This window comes from Pleurodeles waltl, chromosome 10, assembly GCF_031143425.1.
Source record: "Pleurodeles waltl isolate 20211129_DDA chromosome 10, aPleWal1.hap1.20221129, whole genome shotgun sequence".
NCBI lineage: Eukaryota > Metazoa > Chordata > Amphibia > Caudata > Salamandridae > Pleurodeles > Pleurodeles waltl.
Window position 1 is genome coordinate 477,326,038 of NC_090449.1, and position 15,985 is coordinate 477,342,022.

The 15,985-nt window shown below is 47.5% G+C and overlaps 1 protein-coding gene across 2 annotated transcripts in view; it reads left to right on the forward strand.

Annotated features, from left to right (window-relative positions):
* NOS3 (nitric oxide synthase 3) overlaps window positions 1-13,948 on the forward strand; it is a 780,913-nt gene extending 766,965 nt beyond the window's left edge. For both annotated transcript variants that reach the window (XM_069210763.1, XM_069210764.1), the window contains exon 26: window positions 12,649-13,948. In XM_069210763.1, coding sequence (XP_069066864.1) covers window positions 12,649-12,759 — 111 coding nt within the window. In that variant the 3' untranslated portion in view covers window positions 12,760-13,948. The remainder of the gene's footprint in view (window positions 1-12,648) is intronic.
* Window positions 13,949-15,985: the final 2,037 nt, after the last annotated feature.

Sequence of the window (15,985 nt, forward strand, 5' to 3'; positions counted from 1 at the left end):
GTTGAAGCAGTGAAGGATGACTTTTCCACGTTAATTAGGAAGGCTAGATTCTGGAGCAACTGGAGATACTTGTTTAGCTGACTTAGCAATTGATCCTTGTCCTTGGCCATTAAAAGAAATGTGTCTGGATAGACAATCAAGCACATGCCCCCAACTCGTAGATAAGCTATGAAGCGTGTCATTATCTTTAGAAAGCACCAAGGCGCAGGCGAGAGACCAAAAGGAAGAGTTTTTAACCGAAAGATGCAATGTTCCAATTGGAAATGTAGGTATTTTCTGAAGTTCACACGAACCAGAACAGTAAAATAAATGTCAAAAAGATCCAGACAAACCTTCCAGTCACCCCCGAAGAGTGAATCACTTAGGTGTACAATAGTTTCTATTTTGAAATTATAGTAAACAACAAAATTGTTGAAAGATTTTTGGTTTATGACTGGAAGAAATTTCTTATTTTTCTTTTGTTCTAAGAAAATTGTGTTTAAGAAATCCAAGAGATCGTAGTCTACAAACTTCATTGCCTCATTCACTAGTAGTGCTTGAAAGTCCTGAGATATCAAGTGACCTTGCTCTAGGTAGAAAAAACAAGGTTGAGGAGGAAAGGTTTGAAGGGAGTCTGATAAAGGTCAAACCAATAACCTTTAACCGTCTGCAGAGTCAAAGGATCTAAAGTATTATTTTGCCATGCTAGAAGACAATGAGTTAAGCAACCCCCTCTAGAATGAAGGCAATAATTTAAAACTCTTACCTGTATTCTGGGCTCCTCCATCATGGAAATCCCTATTTTTGAAACCTCTTGATCTTTGAGGGTAGAACTGGGGGTTGTAACCAAAGGTGCCTTTGTCATTATTGTTTTCCCTGGAGAGGAAACGTGTGGAAAACCGACTCTTTCTTTTCCTGCCCCTGCCAAAAGTGCTGGAGGCAAATATTGGTGGTCATTACAACCCTGGCGGACGGTGTTAAAGCGGCGGTAAGGCCGGCGGAAAAATAATTGTTATTACGACCGTGGCAGAAACCGCCAACAAAGACAGCCACTTTAACACTCCGACCGCCACGGCGGTACAAACAAACAGCACGGCGTTCACCACCAACAGACAGGCGGAGGACAATGTACCGCCCACACTATTATGACAGGCCAATCCGCCACCTTTTCCGGTGCGGAAACACCGTGGATAAAAACACGGCGGACACAGGAATTTCGAAGGGAAAACGGTCACCTCTACACACTCCACGAGGAAGGAGGACACCATGGACCCGGAACTCCAAATCCTCCCTGTGATAGTCTTCTTGCTCCTGTACCAGGAGCACCAACGCCGGCGGCGAAGACCACAGTGAGTACTGCACCTACGACACAGGGGAGGGGGAGGGAAAAAACAGGGACACACACACCCAACACCTCCACCCCCACCCTCAACCACTACAACACACACACTAATACATATCTATACATTATAGTTACACCCCCCAACCCTTCCCCGGAAGAATGCAAAGACAAAAGGAAATGAGTGGAACCATTGTAATATATCAAAATGCAGTAAGCAAAAATATACATATATACACTATTAACAAAATATACACCAAGATTAGTAGTCCAGGTATTGTACCATTCATAGTCCGTGGACCACTGGGCCCAAAATGCATGGTCGAGGCCCACACACAATACCAGATCAAAACAGAGAGAACACTGCAGGGGCATCAGATAGAAATACAACAGGCACCTCAGGGGGAAGGGTAGGGGGGGCACCTCAGCCGGATGAGTGCACGACGCCAGATCCACGAGGGGGCTCCATGCCCATTGATGTATCCTGGGGAGTGCAAAGCCACAGTCTCTCAAGTCTCTACAGTGGGTGGGTTGCCTTCTGTTCCATCCTGGGGAGTGCAAAGCCACAGTCTTTCAAGTCTCTACAGTGGGTGGGTTGCCCACTGTTCCATCCTGGGGAGTGCAAAGCCACAGTCTCCCAAGTCTCTACAGTGGGTGGGTTGCCCACTGTTCCATCCTGGGGAGTGCAAAGCCACAGTCTCACAAGCGGATGACAGTCTCCACTGGTTCTGGAGGGGGCATGGTGCCCAGAGTGCTTCATCCTGTTAAGGACAGAGGTAGTGGATGCATGTCTCCACTGGTTCTGGAGGGGGACTGGTGCCCAGAGTGCTTCATCCTTTTAAGAACAGAGGTAGTGAATGCATGTCTCCACTGGTTCTGGAGGGGGACTGGTGCCCAGAGTGCTTCATCCAGCCAAGGACAGAGGTAGTTCAGCCGTGCTTGAGTTGGCGGTCCTTGCCCTGTTCAGCGGTGCTTGAGTTGGGGGTCCTTGCCCTGTTCAGCGGTGCTTGCCCTGTTCAGCGTTCCTTGCCCTGTTCAGCGGTGCTTGAGTTGTCGGCCCTTGCCCTGTGCAGCGGTGCTTGCCCTTTTCAGCGGTGCTTGAGTTGGCGGCGCTTGCCCTGTTCAGCGGTGCTTGCCCTGTTCAGCGGTGCTTGAGTTGGCGGTGCTTGCCCTGTTCGGCGGTGCTTGCCCTGTTCAGCGGTGCTTGAGTTGGCGGTCCTTCATTGCCCAGCTGGGCTGGGGCTGGCGGTCCTTCATTGGTCAGCTGGGCTGTGGCTGGCGGGGCCCTCCTGGGCAGCTGGGCTGTGGCTGGCGGGGCCCTCCTGTGCAGCAGCGATGATGGGGCTGGTGGGGCCCTCCTGGGCAGCGACGATGGGGCTGGCGGGGCCCTCCTGGGCAGCTCGGCTGTGGCTGGCGGCGCCCTCCTGGGCAGCAGCGATGATGGGGCTGGCGGGGCCCTCCTGGGCAGCGAAGATGGGGCTGGCGGGGCCCTCCTGGCCAGCGGGGATGATGGCGGTCTTCTCCGCCGTGCTGCTCCTCCCAGACTTGCCGGGTTTCTTGTGGCCCTTCACCACATTGGGAGGAGTCACAGCTGAGTCCACACTCCCACCGGGACCCCTGGGAGCGGCTTGGGTGGCTGGAGTCTTCCCCCTCTCCCACCGGGCACTGGCCAACTTCTGGTGCTTCACGGGGGGGACTGGCTGTGCTGTGGCTCCGTGCCACACTGGGTGTCCTAGTGGCCGGTACACTCCACACAGCTGTGACAACAGGCACCACTGGTCCCGTAGATGTTGTGGCTGAGGTGCTAGTTCGGGACCTATGAGTTGGACGGAGGGGTGCGAAATAGGTTAAGAGTGGACAGGAAAAGTTGTTTGGACACACTCGGACGGGTAGGTGGAGGGGGTTTGGGAGTTGAGGAAGAGGTGGTGGTTGTAGGAGGTAAACGTTTTGTGGCTTTGGGTGCAGGTGCATGCGCTGGAGGCTGTCGTGAGGTGGATGGCTGTTGGGTGGGTGTGTGCCTGCGTTTGTGTATCTTGGGAGGGGGCGTCACAGACACACTGGGAGAGGACACAGGGGACGTGTGAATGGTAGTGGGGGTGGTGACTGCACGTGAGCGGGGTTTGCTGGTGCGGGACGTATTGGCTGTAGAGGTAGTGCATGCAGGTGTGAGTGTAGACGAGACTGGGAGGGAGGAGGGAGACGACGAGGAGGGGGACACAGTGGAGGCAGTGGATGTTGGTGTGTCTGTATGTGCGTGATGCTTGCGTGTGTGCCTGTGGGATGTGAGGTGCTTATGTTTGCCTGAGCTTCCCTTGTGTGGTGAGGTGTGTGCAGGCTGGTCTGATGGTGTGCTTGGGATATGCAGAGGTACAGGGAATTGGGTCTGGGTGGAGGAAGTTGGAGGGAGGAGGCTAGACACAGGGACAATGGCTGCCATCAGTGCTGAGGCCAGAGTTTGAAAGAATAGGTGAAGGGCCGCCTGACCAGAATGAATGCCCTCCAGGAATGCATTAGTTTGTTGCAACTGCCTTTCTACACCCTGGATGGCATTCAAAATGGTAGACTGCCCAACAGTGAGTGACTTGAGGAGGTCAATGGCCTCCTCACTGAGGGCAGCAGGGGTGACAGGGGCAGGGCCTGAGGTGCCTGGGGCGAAGGTGATGCCCACCCTCAGCTCCTGTCCCCGCCGTGGTGCTCCCCTCGCCCTCCGTCCCACTGGTGTATTCTGAGTCTGTAGTGTGGCCCTCCATGGCCATGTGGGATGCAGCTCCCTCGTGCTCCGGTGCCAATGCTACTCCGCTTGATGATGTTAATGCACACAAGAACAGGGAGACCACAAAAAAGGGGGGGGAGACAGAAGAAAGACATGTTGAGTGCATGGATTACCGCTACCGTTGGCGGACAAGACAGACACAGCAGCCCCCTGCACTACGTCACGCTGTTGGGCTCTACAGTGCAATTTCTGGGAAATGGCCTACAAGGCTATGGACGACATCTGCACACATAGATGACACAGGGGCATGAATAGCTGTACTTGCCACTCTACAGAGGTGGGGTGGGGGGCCACAGGGCCATGCCTTACGGAGGGGCCTAGGCTACGGAACTCGCCCTGGCCTAGGGAAATCCACAGCCCTCCTCCCCCACCCAGACACCTCAACTGCGAGCAAAGTCAGCTGAATGAGAGTGTACTCACCCCCTTGTGTCTGCTGTGATGCCCTCAAGCGCCCATCCAACTCAGGGTAGGCCACCGCCAGGATCCTGAACATCGGGGGGTCATGGTTCGACGGGCACCCCTCCCACGTTTGGAGGCCATCCCCAGCTGAGCCTCCGCTGTCTTCTTGCTCCAGTGGCGAATGTCCTCCCATCTTTTACGGCAGTGGGTGCACGCCAAATATCCTTCTTCTGGTGGGCGCTGACCTACATGAAATGTACAGGGGAAGAAGAGAAGTCATTACCAACTGCGCCGTCAAAGTGAGTGGCCCCCATCCCTACCCTTGCCATGTGGCACATGCACCCACCGTTTTTCATGCACGCAGCACTCTGCCCCCTTCCTTCTTACACCCAGCCCTCTCCACACAGGCATAGCCCATACAACATGCTCCCTGTGTATTTATCTGTTGGTCTGGAGGACCCCATCGACGAGCTTCTCCAACTCCTCCGCAGTGAAGGCAGGGACCCTTTCCCCAGACGCACAAGCCATTGTCTCTTCCAGACTGAGGTCACAGCAGCACTTGCAGTGTAGGTCCTCTCCTGTCGAAGATCAGGTATCGAGTGATCAATCAGATAGAAAATGGCGGTCACGTCCACGGCGGTCACGTCCGCGGCGATGCGTACCATCTCCGCCGGCGTACATCGTTATTGGCTCCTGGGACCCATAGGGTCCAATGTTAACCAATGCAGAATTGCGCCGCGGTCTCCGACCGCCTACAGCGACGGTGTACAACGCCAGCGCAGTTACCTCACATCCCATTGTCCCACTTTAGAGGTCAGGCAGCCGCAATTTCAGGGGCCCACATGGCCTAGTTACCAACTTCGTCACACATACCTAGGCCTAGTCTCAACACACGTACAGGCCACATTTTGGGTATGAATGGTGTTCTGTGTAGACTGTGGGTACATACCTCTGAGTTGTTTGACTATGTGGTCGCTGTTGTCCTTCCTAGGCACCGTCCGCTGGGACATGTGAGGAGATGGCGGATTCCTCCGGTGTACCGACTGCTGGTGGACCTGTCGACAATGGAGGAAAGAAATTTGATTATCACCTACATGTTTGACCGTGCCACAATCCAGGAACTGTGTACCCAGTTGGAGCCAGACCTGATGTCAGCAATCCGCCATCCCACAGGAATCCCCCCTCAAGTGCAGGTGCTATCAGTGCTCCATTTCCTTGCTAGTGGGTCTTTTCAGACAACTGTGGCTATGGCATCAGGGATGTCCCAGCCTATGTTTTCCAACGTATTGTCCAGAGTGTTGTCTGCCCTGCTGAAACACATGCGGAGCTACATTGTTTTCCCTCAGGTGGAGGATTTGCCTACAGTGAAAGGTGACTTCTATGCCCTTGGACATATCCCCAACATCATAGGTGCCAGTGATGGGACCCATGTGGCTTTGGTCCCCCCCCCACAGGAGTGAACAGGTGTACAGGAACCGGAAGAGTTATCATTCCATGAATGTACAGATGGTATGTTTGGCCGACCAGTCCATCTCCCATGTGAATGCCATGTTCCCTGGCTCAGTGCATGACGCCTACATCCTGCGGAATAGCAGCATCCCTTATGTGATGTGTCAACTCCAGAGGCACCGTGTGTGGCTATTAGGAGACTCTGGTTACCCAAACCTGTCACGGCTACTGACCCCAGTGAGGAATCCCAGGACAAGGGCAGAGCAACCCTACAATGAGGCCCATGGTTGAACTAGGAGGGTGATCGAGCGGACCTTCGGGCTCCTGAAGGCCAGGTTCAGGTGTCTGCATATGACAGGTGGATCCCTATTCTACTCACCAAAGAAGGTGTACCAGATCATCGTGGCCTGCTGTATGCTTCACAACTTGGCTTTGCGACCCCAGGTGCCTTTTCTGCAGGAGGATGGTCCAGATGGCGGTGTTGTTGCAGCTGTGGAGCCTGTGGACAGTGATGAGGAGGAAGCAGAGGAAGAAGACATGCAGAACAGGGACTCAGTCATCAAGCAATATTTCCAGTGAAACACAGGTGAGAATACATTCCTGCCTACTACAAGTACTTTAACACTTCTACCTCTATCCTGTCTGTCAATTTCACCCAGTGTATGGTCACTGAGTTGTCACTTTCCCTTACGGTTTCACAGGTGTGGGTCCCAACGTGTGTCATCTGCTTAGACTCCTCATGGACTAGAGCTGTGTGACATAGGTATGTTGACATTACTATTTCAAGAACATTTTGTCACTGTAATTGCAAATACACTATTTCGAAATCACAGACAGACTCCAGATCTTTTGGTGCTTTAGGTGTGTTTATTTAACTACAAAATATTGGAGGGGTAAGTTAAATGGTGAGGGGTGATGGCGGAGGAGTGTCCATGGCAGAGTCCAGTCTATTAGTCTCACAGGTGCATTGCCCATATGGGCATAGGAAGTGGAGCTGGGCCAGTTTAAATGTGGACAGGGTGACAAAGTGGGACAGTGGGATGACAATCAGGGTGGTCTCTTTTCTTGGCGGGGGTCTTGGCATCATGCTCTGTCTTGTTCCTGGATCTCAGGGACCGTTTGCAGGGTGGTTCTCCGTCTGCAGGGGGCGGGGGGCTGGTGTGGTGGTCCTGTGGCAGTGCCTCCTGTCCACTAGCGCCGGCAGAGGTGGTGGGCAGTTCATCGTCCATGCTAGTGTCAGGGACCCATTGTAGTGCCACAGTGTCCCTCCTGGTGTTTAGTACTTCCTTCAGCACCCCTACGATGGTGCCCAGGGCAGAGCTGATGGTTCTGAGTTCCTCCCTGAAGCCCAAATACTGTTCTTCCTGTATCCGCTGGGTCTCCTGAAACTTGGCCAGTACCGTTGCCATCGTCTCCTAGGAGCGGTGGTATGCTCCCATGATGGAGGAGAGGGCCTCGTGGAGAGTGGGTTCCCTTGGCCTGTCTGCCCCATGTCGCACAGCAGCCCTCCCAGTTCCCTGTGTTCCTGGGCCTCCGTCCCCTGGACCGTGTGCCCACTGCCACTGCCACCAGGTCCCTGTTGTTGTTGGGGTGGTGGGTTATCCTGGGTTCCCTGTAGTGGTGGACACACAGCTGATTGACGTGTCCTGGGGACGGAGGTATGGGCCCGCTGGGTCGGTGCTGTGCTGGTGTTTCCAGAGGGGGGAAGGTCTGTGGTGGCCTGTGCCTGTGTGAGGGGAACCGACTGTCCCGAGGCCCATGATGGTCCGGGCTGGTCATCTAGATCCAGGTGGACAGAGGTGCTGTCATCACTGTGGGCCTCTTCTGTGGGTGGAGTGGACATGTCTGGACCCTCTTGTCTGGTGACGTTGGGTAGTGGTCCTGCAGGGGTGTAAAGGCATGATTTTTGCATCTGTGTGTGTCATGGTGTGCAATGGGTGGGTGACCGTGTACCCCAGTGCTGGCATTCCTGTGTGTGAGCTTGTGTGATGATGGTTTAGGGGGGTGTATGGGTATGTGCAGTGGACATGCTTTAGTGATGGGTGTCCATGCGTTGTTGTTGCATGCAGGGCTTGGTGTTGGGATGTGTGGTTTGTGATATTGGTACATTTGTGAGGATTTGGAGTGAAAGGGGTGAGGACGAGGGTGGGGGTATGTGATAGCATGCAGGTAGGGTGGGGGGTGTAATAGTTAAGATTTGACTTACCAGAGTCCATTCCTCCACCAACTCCTGCGAGGCCCTCAGGATGCAGAATCGCCAAGACCTGCTCCTCCCATGTTGTTAGTTGTGGGGGAGGAGGTGGGGGTCCGCCGCCAGTCCGCTGAACCGCCAGGTGGTGTCTTGAGACCACGGAACGCACCTTCCCCCGTAGGTCGTTCCACCTCTTCCTGATGTCCTCCCGATTTCTTGGGTGTTGTCCCACTGCGTCGACCCTGTCGACTATTCTTCGCCATAGCTCCATCTTCCTTGCAATTGAGGTGTGCTGCACCTGTGATCCAAACAGCTGTGGCTCTACCCGGACGATTTCCTCCACCATGACCCTGAGCTCCACTTCCAAGAACCTGGGGTGTCTTTGCCGTGCCATGGGGTGGTGTGGGTGATGTGTGGGGTGGTGTGTGTGGTGATAAGTGTGGTGATATGTAGTGGTGTCTGGTGTTTTGTGTGTGGAAGTTGTGTGGGTGATGGTGTTGTGTGCCTGTGGATGCTAGTTTATTGATGGTGGTGTCTCTCTCTTGCCTTCTCTCTGTAATTTTGGTCGTAGGGGTTTGTGGGTGATGTGGGTGTGTGTTTTATATTGTATTGGGTGTGTGGGAGTGGTGTGTGTATGTGTATCAGGTGTGTGTATTTCGAATTCTCCAATGTAGTTGTGTTTTGTAAGAGTGTGTGTATTTTGAGCGCGGCGGTGTGTACCGCCAATGGAATACCGCGGTTGAAAGACCGCCGCGTGGATTCATGTGTCGTGATAGTGTGGGCGTATTTCTGTTGGCGTGACAGTGGAGGTTTAGTTTTCGCCAGTTTATCACTGACCTTTGGTGTGGCGGACTTGTGTGGGTGTCTGAATTTTGTCAGATTCAGAGATGTGGGTCATAACAGCTGTGGCGGAATTCCGCGGCTGCAGCGGTGTGTTGGCGGTCTTCTGCACAGCGGTAAGCGGCTTTTACCGCCAATGTTGTAATGACCGCCATTGTCTTTAGAGAGAACTGAGCCTGGTCAATGAAGACAAAGGTTGCCATGTATTTACTCACTTCTATGGTGAAAGAGTTTCCAAACAACAAGACGTTAGCTTGTTGACTCTCTTCTTTAGTAGCCTGGGGATCTGGTCTCCAGTTTGATCGATTCAGATCACAATAGGAGAATTTTGAACCTGTCTTGGAAAATGGTAGCATTCTTATTGCCCACCATGCAAATTGACCTTTGTACCAATCTGGCAACGTTTCTGGATCTACTTGAGAGCTTTCAGCTGTAGCCTATTCAGCTAGGTCAAAAATCCTAGTAAATGATCCTGATAAATCTAAACATGGGATCCACCATAAAATCCAGGACCGTTTTGTTAATGGTTTGAGAACATTCATCTAAGTTAACTTAAGAATGTTTTCACCTCTTTTCCAGTGATTCTTGCCAGAAATATCATAACCATTATTATAATTAACCTGGTTGTTTCTGTATCCTTCATATTGGAGACCTTAATAGGGAGGAATAAAGCATTCATCGAATCAGAAACCTCTTGTGGGGGTGACCAGAAACTTGGGTGTTGGTATTCTTGTTTAAAATGTATTTATTTTGAGGAATGGACCAATTTTCTCTCTCTTTGCACAAGAATCATTTTTCTGCATTAATGTGCACTGCATTTAGGGTCCCAGGTTTTTGGTGGTACTTAACAGAGCCTGAAACCACGCGATGGACTGAATCCTTAATAAAAGTATCTCTAAATATTTTTGCTTCCTCCTCTTTGTTGAAGTTTGAATTATCTTCTGACATGATAGCTAGAATATAGAGGCTGTTAAACAATTAGTTCAAGTGAATGAAGACTCTGCAAGTAAATCACTCTGAAAATGTGAGGAAAACAGAAATAAGATTAACTGGATATAACAATAATAACAAAATTATCAAGAAATTAATGTATAGCGCTATTGTAGCTCTGAATTAAAAAAAAATAAGTAAACAGGAAAACCAAACTCCTGAAACCTGAGGAAGGATTATGCCTGGTAGGGAGCATGATTGTGAGTATCGGCCTGGAATGGGAAAACTCCCAAAGGACGGGCGGAAGAGCTCAATAAGACCTGCTAGTAGGAGGAGTAAGAAGCGGCACAGCAAAGCATTCAGCTAAGAAGAAGGCTGAGGAAATCCACACTCGATAACAAGAGTGTGTTCCTTCAAGAAAAAGGAGCAGTAAACATCGCTTCAGTGAGTGGGAAGAAGCACCACCTCATCTGGCTGATGTTTTTTTATGAAACGATGAACGTCCCCTCAGGCACTGAGAGCCAAGGCTGCGCAACAATGCAAGGTTACACACAGGCCTCGAGCACGGCCATTACTGCAGCACCAGATCATGGCGAGGTGTTTAGCAGAAACAGATATATGTAAGGAATGCACAAAGAGTGTGTCACTTATAATATAATAAAGCACATAAATTAAAATTTTAAAGTAACAGCAAGTTATCTTAGAATTATATCTAATGTAACCAATTACTTGAATGTGAGCACCAAGAGAAGAGGGCTTGTTGCTTGCAGTCAAGACTATTATTGATGCAGATTACTGTTGGTTGGTTGTCTTTCTTACTGGAATCATACTGTAGTGGTTTTCCAGCTGGTAACTGGGAAAGGGAGACTTTAATTGTGGCTGCTGTTTGATAAAAAAAGAAAGAAAACATAATATGAGCTTCTGATCTTGCAATAAAATCAGATTTCGCTGAACTGGGTAACTGAGTTTTAGAGCTTCTTTTGAGATTGTGAACACTGAATTTTTACCAATAAATATTAATGTATTTTGAAGTATGAATGTGCATAGAATTTGACTCAATATAGAAAATAATGTGTGACTTGGAAAATGTGCCCACTCGAGTGACCGCCAGTGATCATGAGGTATCCTTATTAAATGCTTATTAATATAAATTGATGTGCTCATGTTTAGATTAATGTAGTAGTATGTTATATTAACGATTACTTATTATGTAAATGCTTTATTAATGATAATCCTTAGGTTAGCAAGGTCTTGGGCCTAGTTGCACATCCTCATGTTAAACTGTACTGTCTAGATAATGCTATGAGAAATGTTTGCTTGATCCCTTAGACATTGCTTTCCATATGGTTCAGATAGCTTAGAGTCCCTGGTTCTGAAACATTCCCTTTCATGGCCTGATGCTAATTTTGACCGAAGAGATGTCCATTTGACGAAGATATTCGCAGCTAGCTGATCCATACTGAGGATAGGTATAACAAAATGCTATTGTTGTTCTAATTTGTCTTTTGTTTGTCGGTATCAACCACTATTTTGATAGAGCCATAGTTAGGTGCTTTTCTAAATTTATGTTGACAAAATTGTTTTGCATGAAGTCAAACATGCTATTCTAATCAGAAGGGTTAGTGAGGGAAGGCCCTGAAATGTTAATAGGTTGCTATTAATAAAATAGTTGATGTTACCCAGTTGCTGATTCAGATGTATACTATTTCTGTTGTGCAGTTGTTCTTGCTATTGATTTGTACCATAACTCTTGAGTGCGTAGTAATCCATGCTTTAGTTAAAGTGAGATTCTTTAGAAGATTTGGTCAACGGGTGTTGTTTTTGTATGTATACCATTTGATTTTGAGACTAAGTTATGTGATATTAGTATTGTTAATATAGGGAAATAAACATTCCAACTTTACATAAAGGTGTAGTTATTCATGGCCAAGGGAGTCATGGTGCGTAAGATTACTGACTCCAAAGATTATTGATATTGTTGATTGATTTTGTTGATGTTTTGTATTGAAATTGAGTCTTGTGTTGGGATTTACTCTAAGCGCAGTCAGAAGGTCCATCGAACCTCTAACTCGTCCACTTATAAAGTAAAGATAAGAACCCAAATAAGGTCAGGCACCCTAACAGGATTGTTCCTAGAGAAAGCCCTGTGACCTGTTATAATAGCAAACGTTATGGCATGAGGTTTAAATCTGAGGACCTATTATGCACAAGCCCACTCATTGGCTTTCTTCAATATTATGTTCTTTAATCATACTCTGGGTGTTGTTATTTACTTTTAGCAGAGAAATGGGAGTAAACCATCAAACATTCAAATATTTCAGTTTATAATTCAGAGCCCTGAGAGTTTCGTCAGGACTCCATCTGAGATTCCGAAATTGTAGTCTATAGGCTTTTAAGTCCTTTCCTAATCTCGGTGGCACAGCTTTTTTACAACAGGGTAAGTATTAATTCCATCTGTATTTACAGCCTCATAAATTGCTTATAAGTCCCTGGTCAGTAAAGGAGCTATGCATTGTAGAATACACTTTAATCCTGAGTAAAATCATTTTCTCCCACTTTTCAGAAGTAGGGAGTAGTTTACTACTTCGTTAAATATGTTAACAGCAGTCCCAATAGAACATGCTTTGGTGTTTGTTTTGTTGTTGTTTGTTGTATCACAGGCTTGCTGTTGGGTCTAATGAGAGCCAGATTTACAGATTATTTGAAAGGGAAGTCCTCATACTTGTTCTTATCTCGTTCCCCTGCTAGGACCAGAACAGATATCATGAAGATATATTTGGCATCACTCTAAGGACCCACGAGGTGACCGCCAAGGTACGGTGCCAGTCCTTCTCTCTACAAGAGAAGAGAGGAGCATGAGAGAGGTCCGCTGCTTCACGACCAAAATGGGCTCCTGCGTCTGGGTGAAGAAGGGAGACATACAGCTTCAGCACTACAGCATGCTTGCCTCGTGGGTACATTGACGATCCTGCTCTTCCTGACACGACTAGAAGTATCTCCCTTTATGACAAAACAAGTACTAAGCCTAAATAAGCATTCTCCTCCAAATGAATCCTGTGCCTGGACTATACCTACACAAACATGGGTGTTTTTCGTCATCGGGCTAAGCATATTTATGTCCTTACATAAAAGCCTGCTTTTTCTTCTCCATAGAGAACCCAAGTTTTAAACAGGCGCAGTCACGGTGCAATTCCCTTACCACCCACTGAATTGTCCGAACCCACTGCACAGACTGGGAGTCGGGTTAATTTAAGCATTTACTTATTTTTCCCTGTGTGCCTAATTGGCAAGCAGAGAGGGCATGGAGAAAGAAAAAAATCAACAATATCTGCTTCATGAAACACTAGACAAGTAAAGACTTCATGTCTAAATTATAGTAGAGAAGTAACTGACGAAGAAACAGAAAATGACTGGCGATAAAGTGTTGTAGAAAGAAAAGAAGGATAAAGAGGATGGTGCAAGAGATGGATGTCGGGGAAGGGTGTTAGATAAATTAAGGCGGCTCTACACTAGATATTTAACGATGCAAGTAGTTGGTAATGAGTTAATGGGAGAAAGTTATTGAGTAAAGGGGAAATGGTTGATGTAGTATGACTGAGAAAGGCAGGCCTTGAAGGAAAGTGTAGATTTGCCGACAGATTTATATTTCTGAAAGGGAAGCAGCAGTTAGCCATTGAGAAAACTAGCAAGTCATATGTTAGTGTAGGCCCGACTTGTCATTGTTTTGCCAGGAGGCTTTTCAGAAGCATCGATCAGTTGTCAAAGTTATTAGTTTTTCTCTGGACACTTACACTTATGGTATCTGGAGAAGTTCACACTCTGTCACCCAGGAGGGGCTGATCGATGAAGAGATGTCTTCATTTAGCATCACATGTAACAACCACCATTTGTTATTCTTAAACGGTTGTCAATAATATTTCTTTTACAGATGTTAGTATTTTTCGAATAAAGTAATTTTAACTTTGAAAATCAGAAGGAACATAGGGTAAAATGCTAAAAAATTGAATTTCTAAATAAATTAAATGTAAACAAATATATAGTACTTAAACCACTGTGTCCGTATTGGAATGTGTGTCGCTTTTGCATTGTGGCTGATACTCACAGTAGACTATTACCAGTAGAAATCCCCACAAAGCACAATCAAGGCCACCTGCTCACTCCTATCACCGAACATGGAGTGGACAACATGAAGCCAAGAAATTGACTGACACTATTTAATGAAAATAACTCACTATCACATATTCTCGCTGGGCACCATTATAAAAATGATAATTGCAATAGTAAAAGTGTTTGACACAAAATTGAATAGGAGGGCGTTGAGGAGAGTCATGAATCTGATTACTTGCGTGACAGTGTATTCAAAGAACCAGGAATCGGAAATCTTCCATCTCAAGCCACAGTATCCACATGTAGTGCCCGGGACCAGGCGGCTAATGGTGAAGGGGCACTGAAAAGCCCGTTGGTTGATCTACGAAGTTATTTGGAATGCACTGGGGGAAGTCTGCTCTCCCTAATATAAGCGTGGCTGAGACTCTTCTTAGCAACTGTACCCTGCTTATATCTTCTTAGCAACTGTACCCCGCTTATCGGAACTATTGCCAATATCGTCGGAGGGTGAACAGCAGTTGTTCCCATTTTGGTCATGCCTTTTCTACCATAATTTGAATGATACATATACCTGCACAAAATGAAAGTAATGTGGATATAATGCACATGAAAAGGGTGAAATAATGTTTGCAGACAATATTCCCCATTTACGGGTTATGTACACACACGTACATGGAGCACACGCACTCTTGATGTCTAGCACAAATATTATGTGTGTGGCTGTTTTGAACCTGCAATTCATTCTAGGATCTTAATTACAACTCTAATGCTTTGGATTTAGGAGGCCTGATCCAGAGGCATCTGCTTGAAAAGAGGAAACGGGCCTTATTTTATTCTACTAAATGTCTTTTGTTCTCTGAAGACTAATGTTTGTTGTAGACACTAGGACAGAAGGTTAGAAGTGATATTTGAGAGAGGACCATACATTGACTGGTGTGAATGGCTTAGAGAGGGTTGGTCAAAGAGGGCGGTGTAAGTATGGAAAAGAAAATATATTGGCATGTGCTGGATGAATTGATGCTAGATGGAGGCTTGATCCGAGATTTTGGATTGTTGGTGGTACCTGTAGGGATGAGGCAAAAGGTCATAGCGTTACCCAATGTGGGCTTCACAGACATTAGGGAAATTAAGAGACATGTCAAACGATCCTTCTAGTAGCCAGCTTTGCACACAGAGTTAGAGCTTTTTATAAGGAATTGTGTGGAACATTTGGTGAGTGGTAGGGTCATAACTGAAATGGCTGTCAGATGATTTTGCAGGAGATGGGGGAGTTTTTAACTTCAGTTATTGTCCGCCACATAAAAACATCATTGTAGCATCAGGTCATAATAGGTTTGTTAAGCACACCAGCAGAGTAACAAAGGAGCATTTGCAGTTATCCATGGTTAAGACGCTGTTGTAGAAAATCATCTTTCATCATGAGCTCTTGTAAGCAGTCAGAGCAATTCCTCGTGAAAAAGCAGCTGAGGTTCCTTTTGTATTGTTACTGGATCCTTAATGAATCAAGAGGTGGTTTGTGAAGAGAAGTCAGAGAAGTCAGGTGGTGTGGTCGACATAAGAGGAAGGGTCGAGGACAGAAAAAGGGGAAAGAATTGCCAGATAGTTTGTAGTGAAGACAGGAGATATGCTGAGAGTAGAGAAGTCTGGATAGACAAGGAAAGGCGATTAAAGGTTTTCCAGTTCCAGGAAAGTAATAAAGGGAATTTGCTTTGGTGTTAGGTGATAGTAAAGTCTGGAGTAAGTGTGATTATTGTTGCCCCGAATGAGAAGACAAAAATGGCGTGTCAGAAGTTGGGATAGGAAGTCAACTTTGAAGTCAAAATTGATAAAACGCAAAATAAAATCCCAAGTTGTGTGATTCAGTCCAAAATTATAGCCCATATTTATCATAGTGTTGAATGGCCCCTGCATAGCTTGATAAATCGGGTGTAATGCAAGGCAGCACAAATCACTGCTTTGCATTTATCTGCCCCAGGAA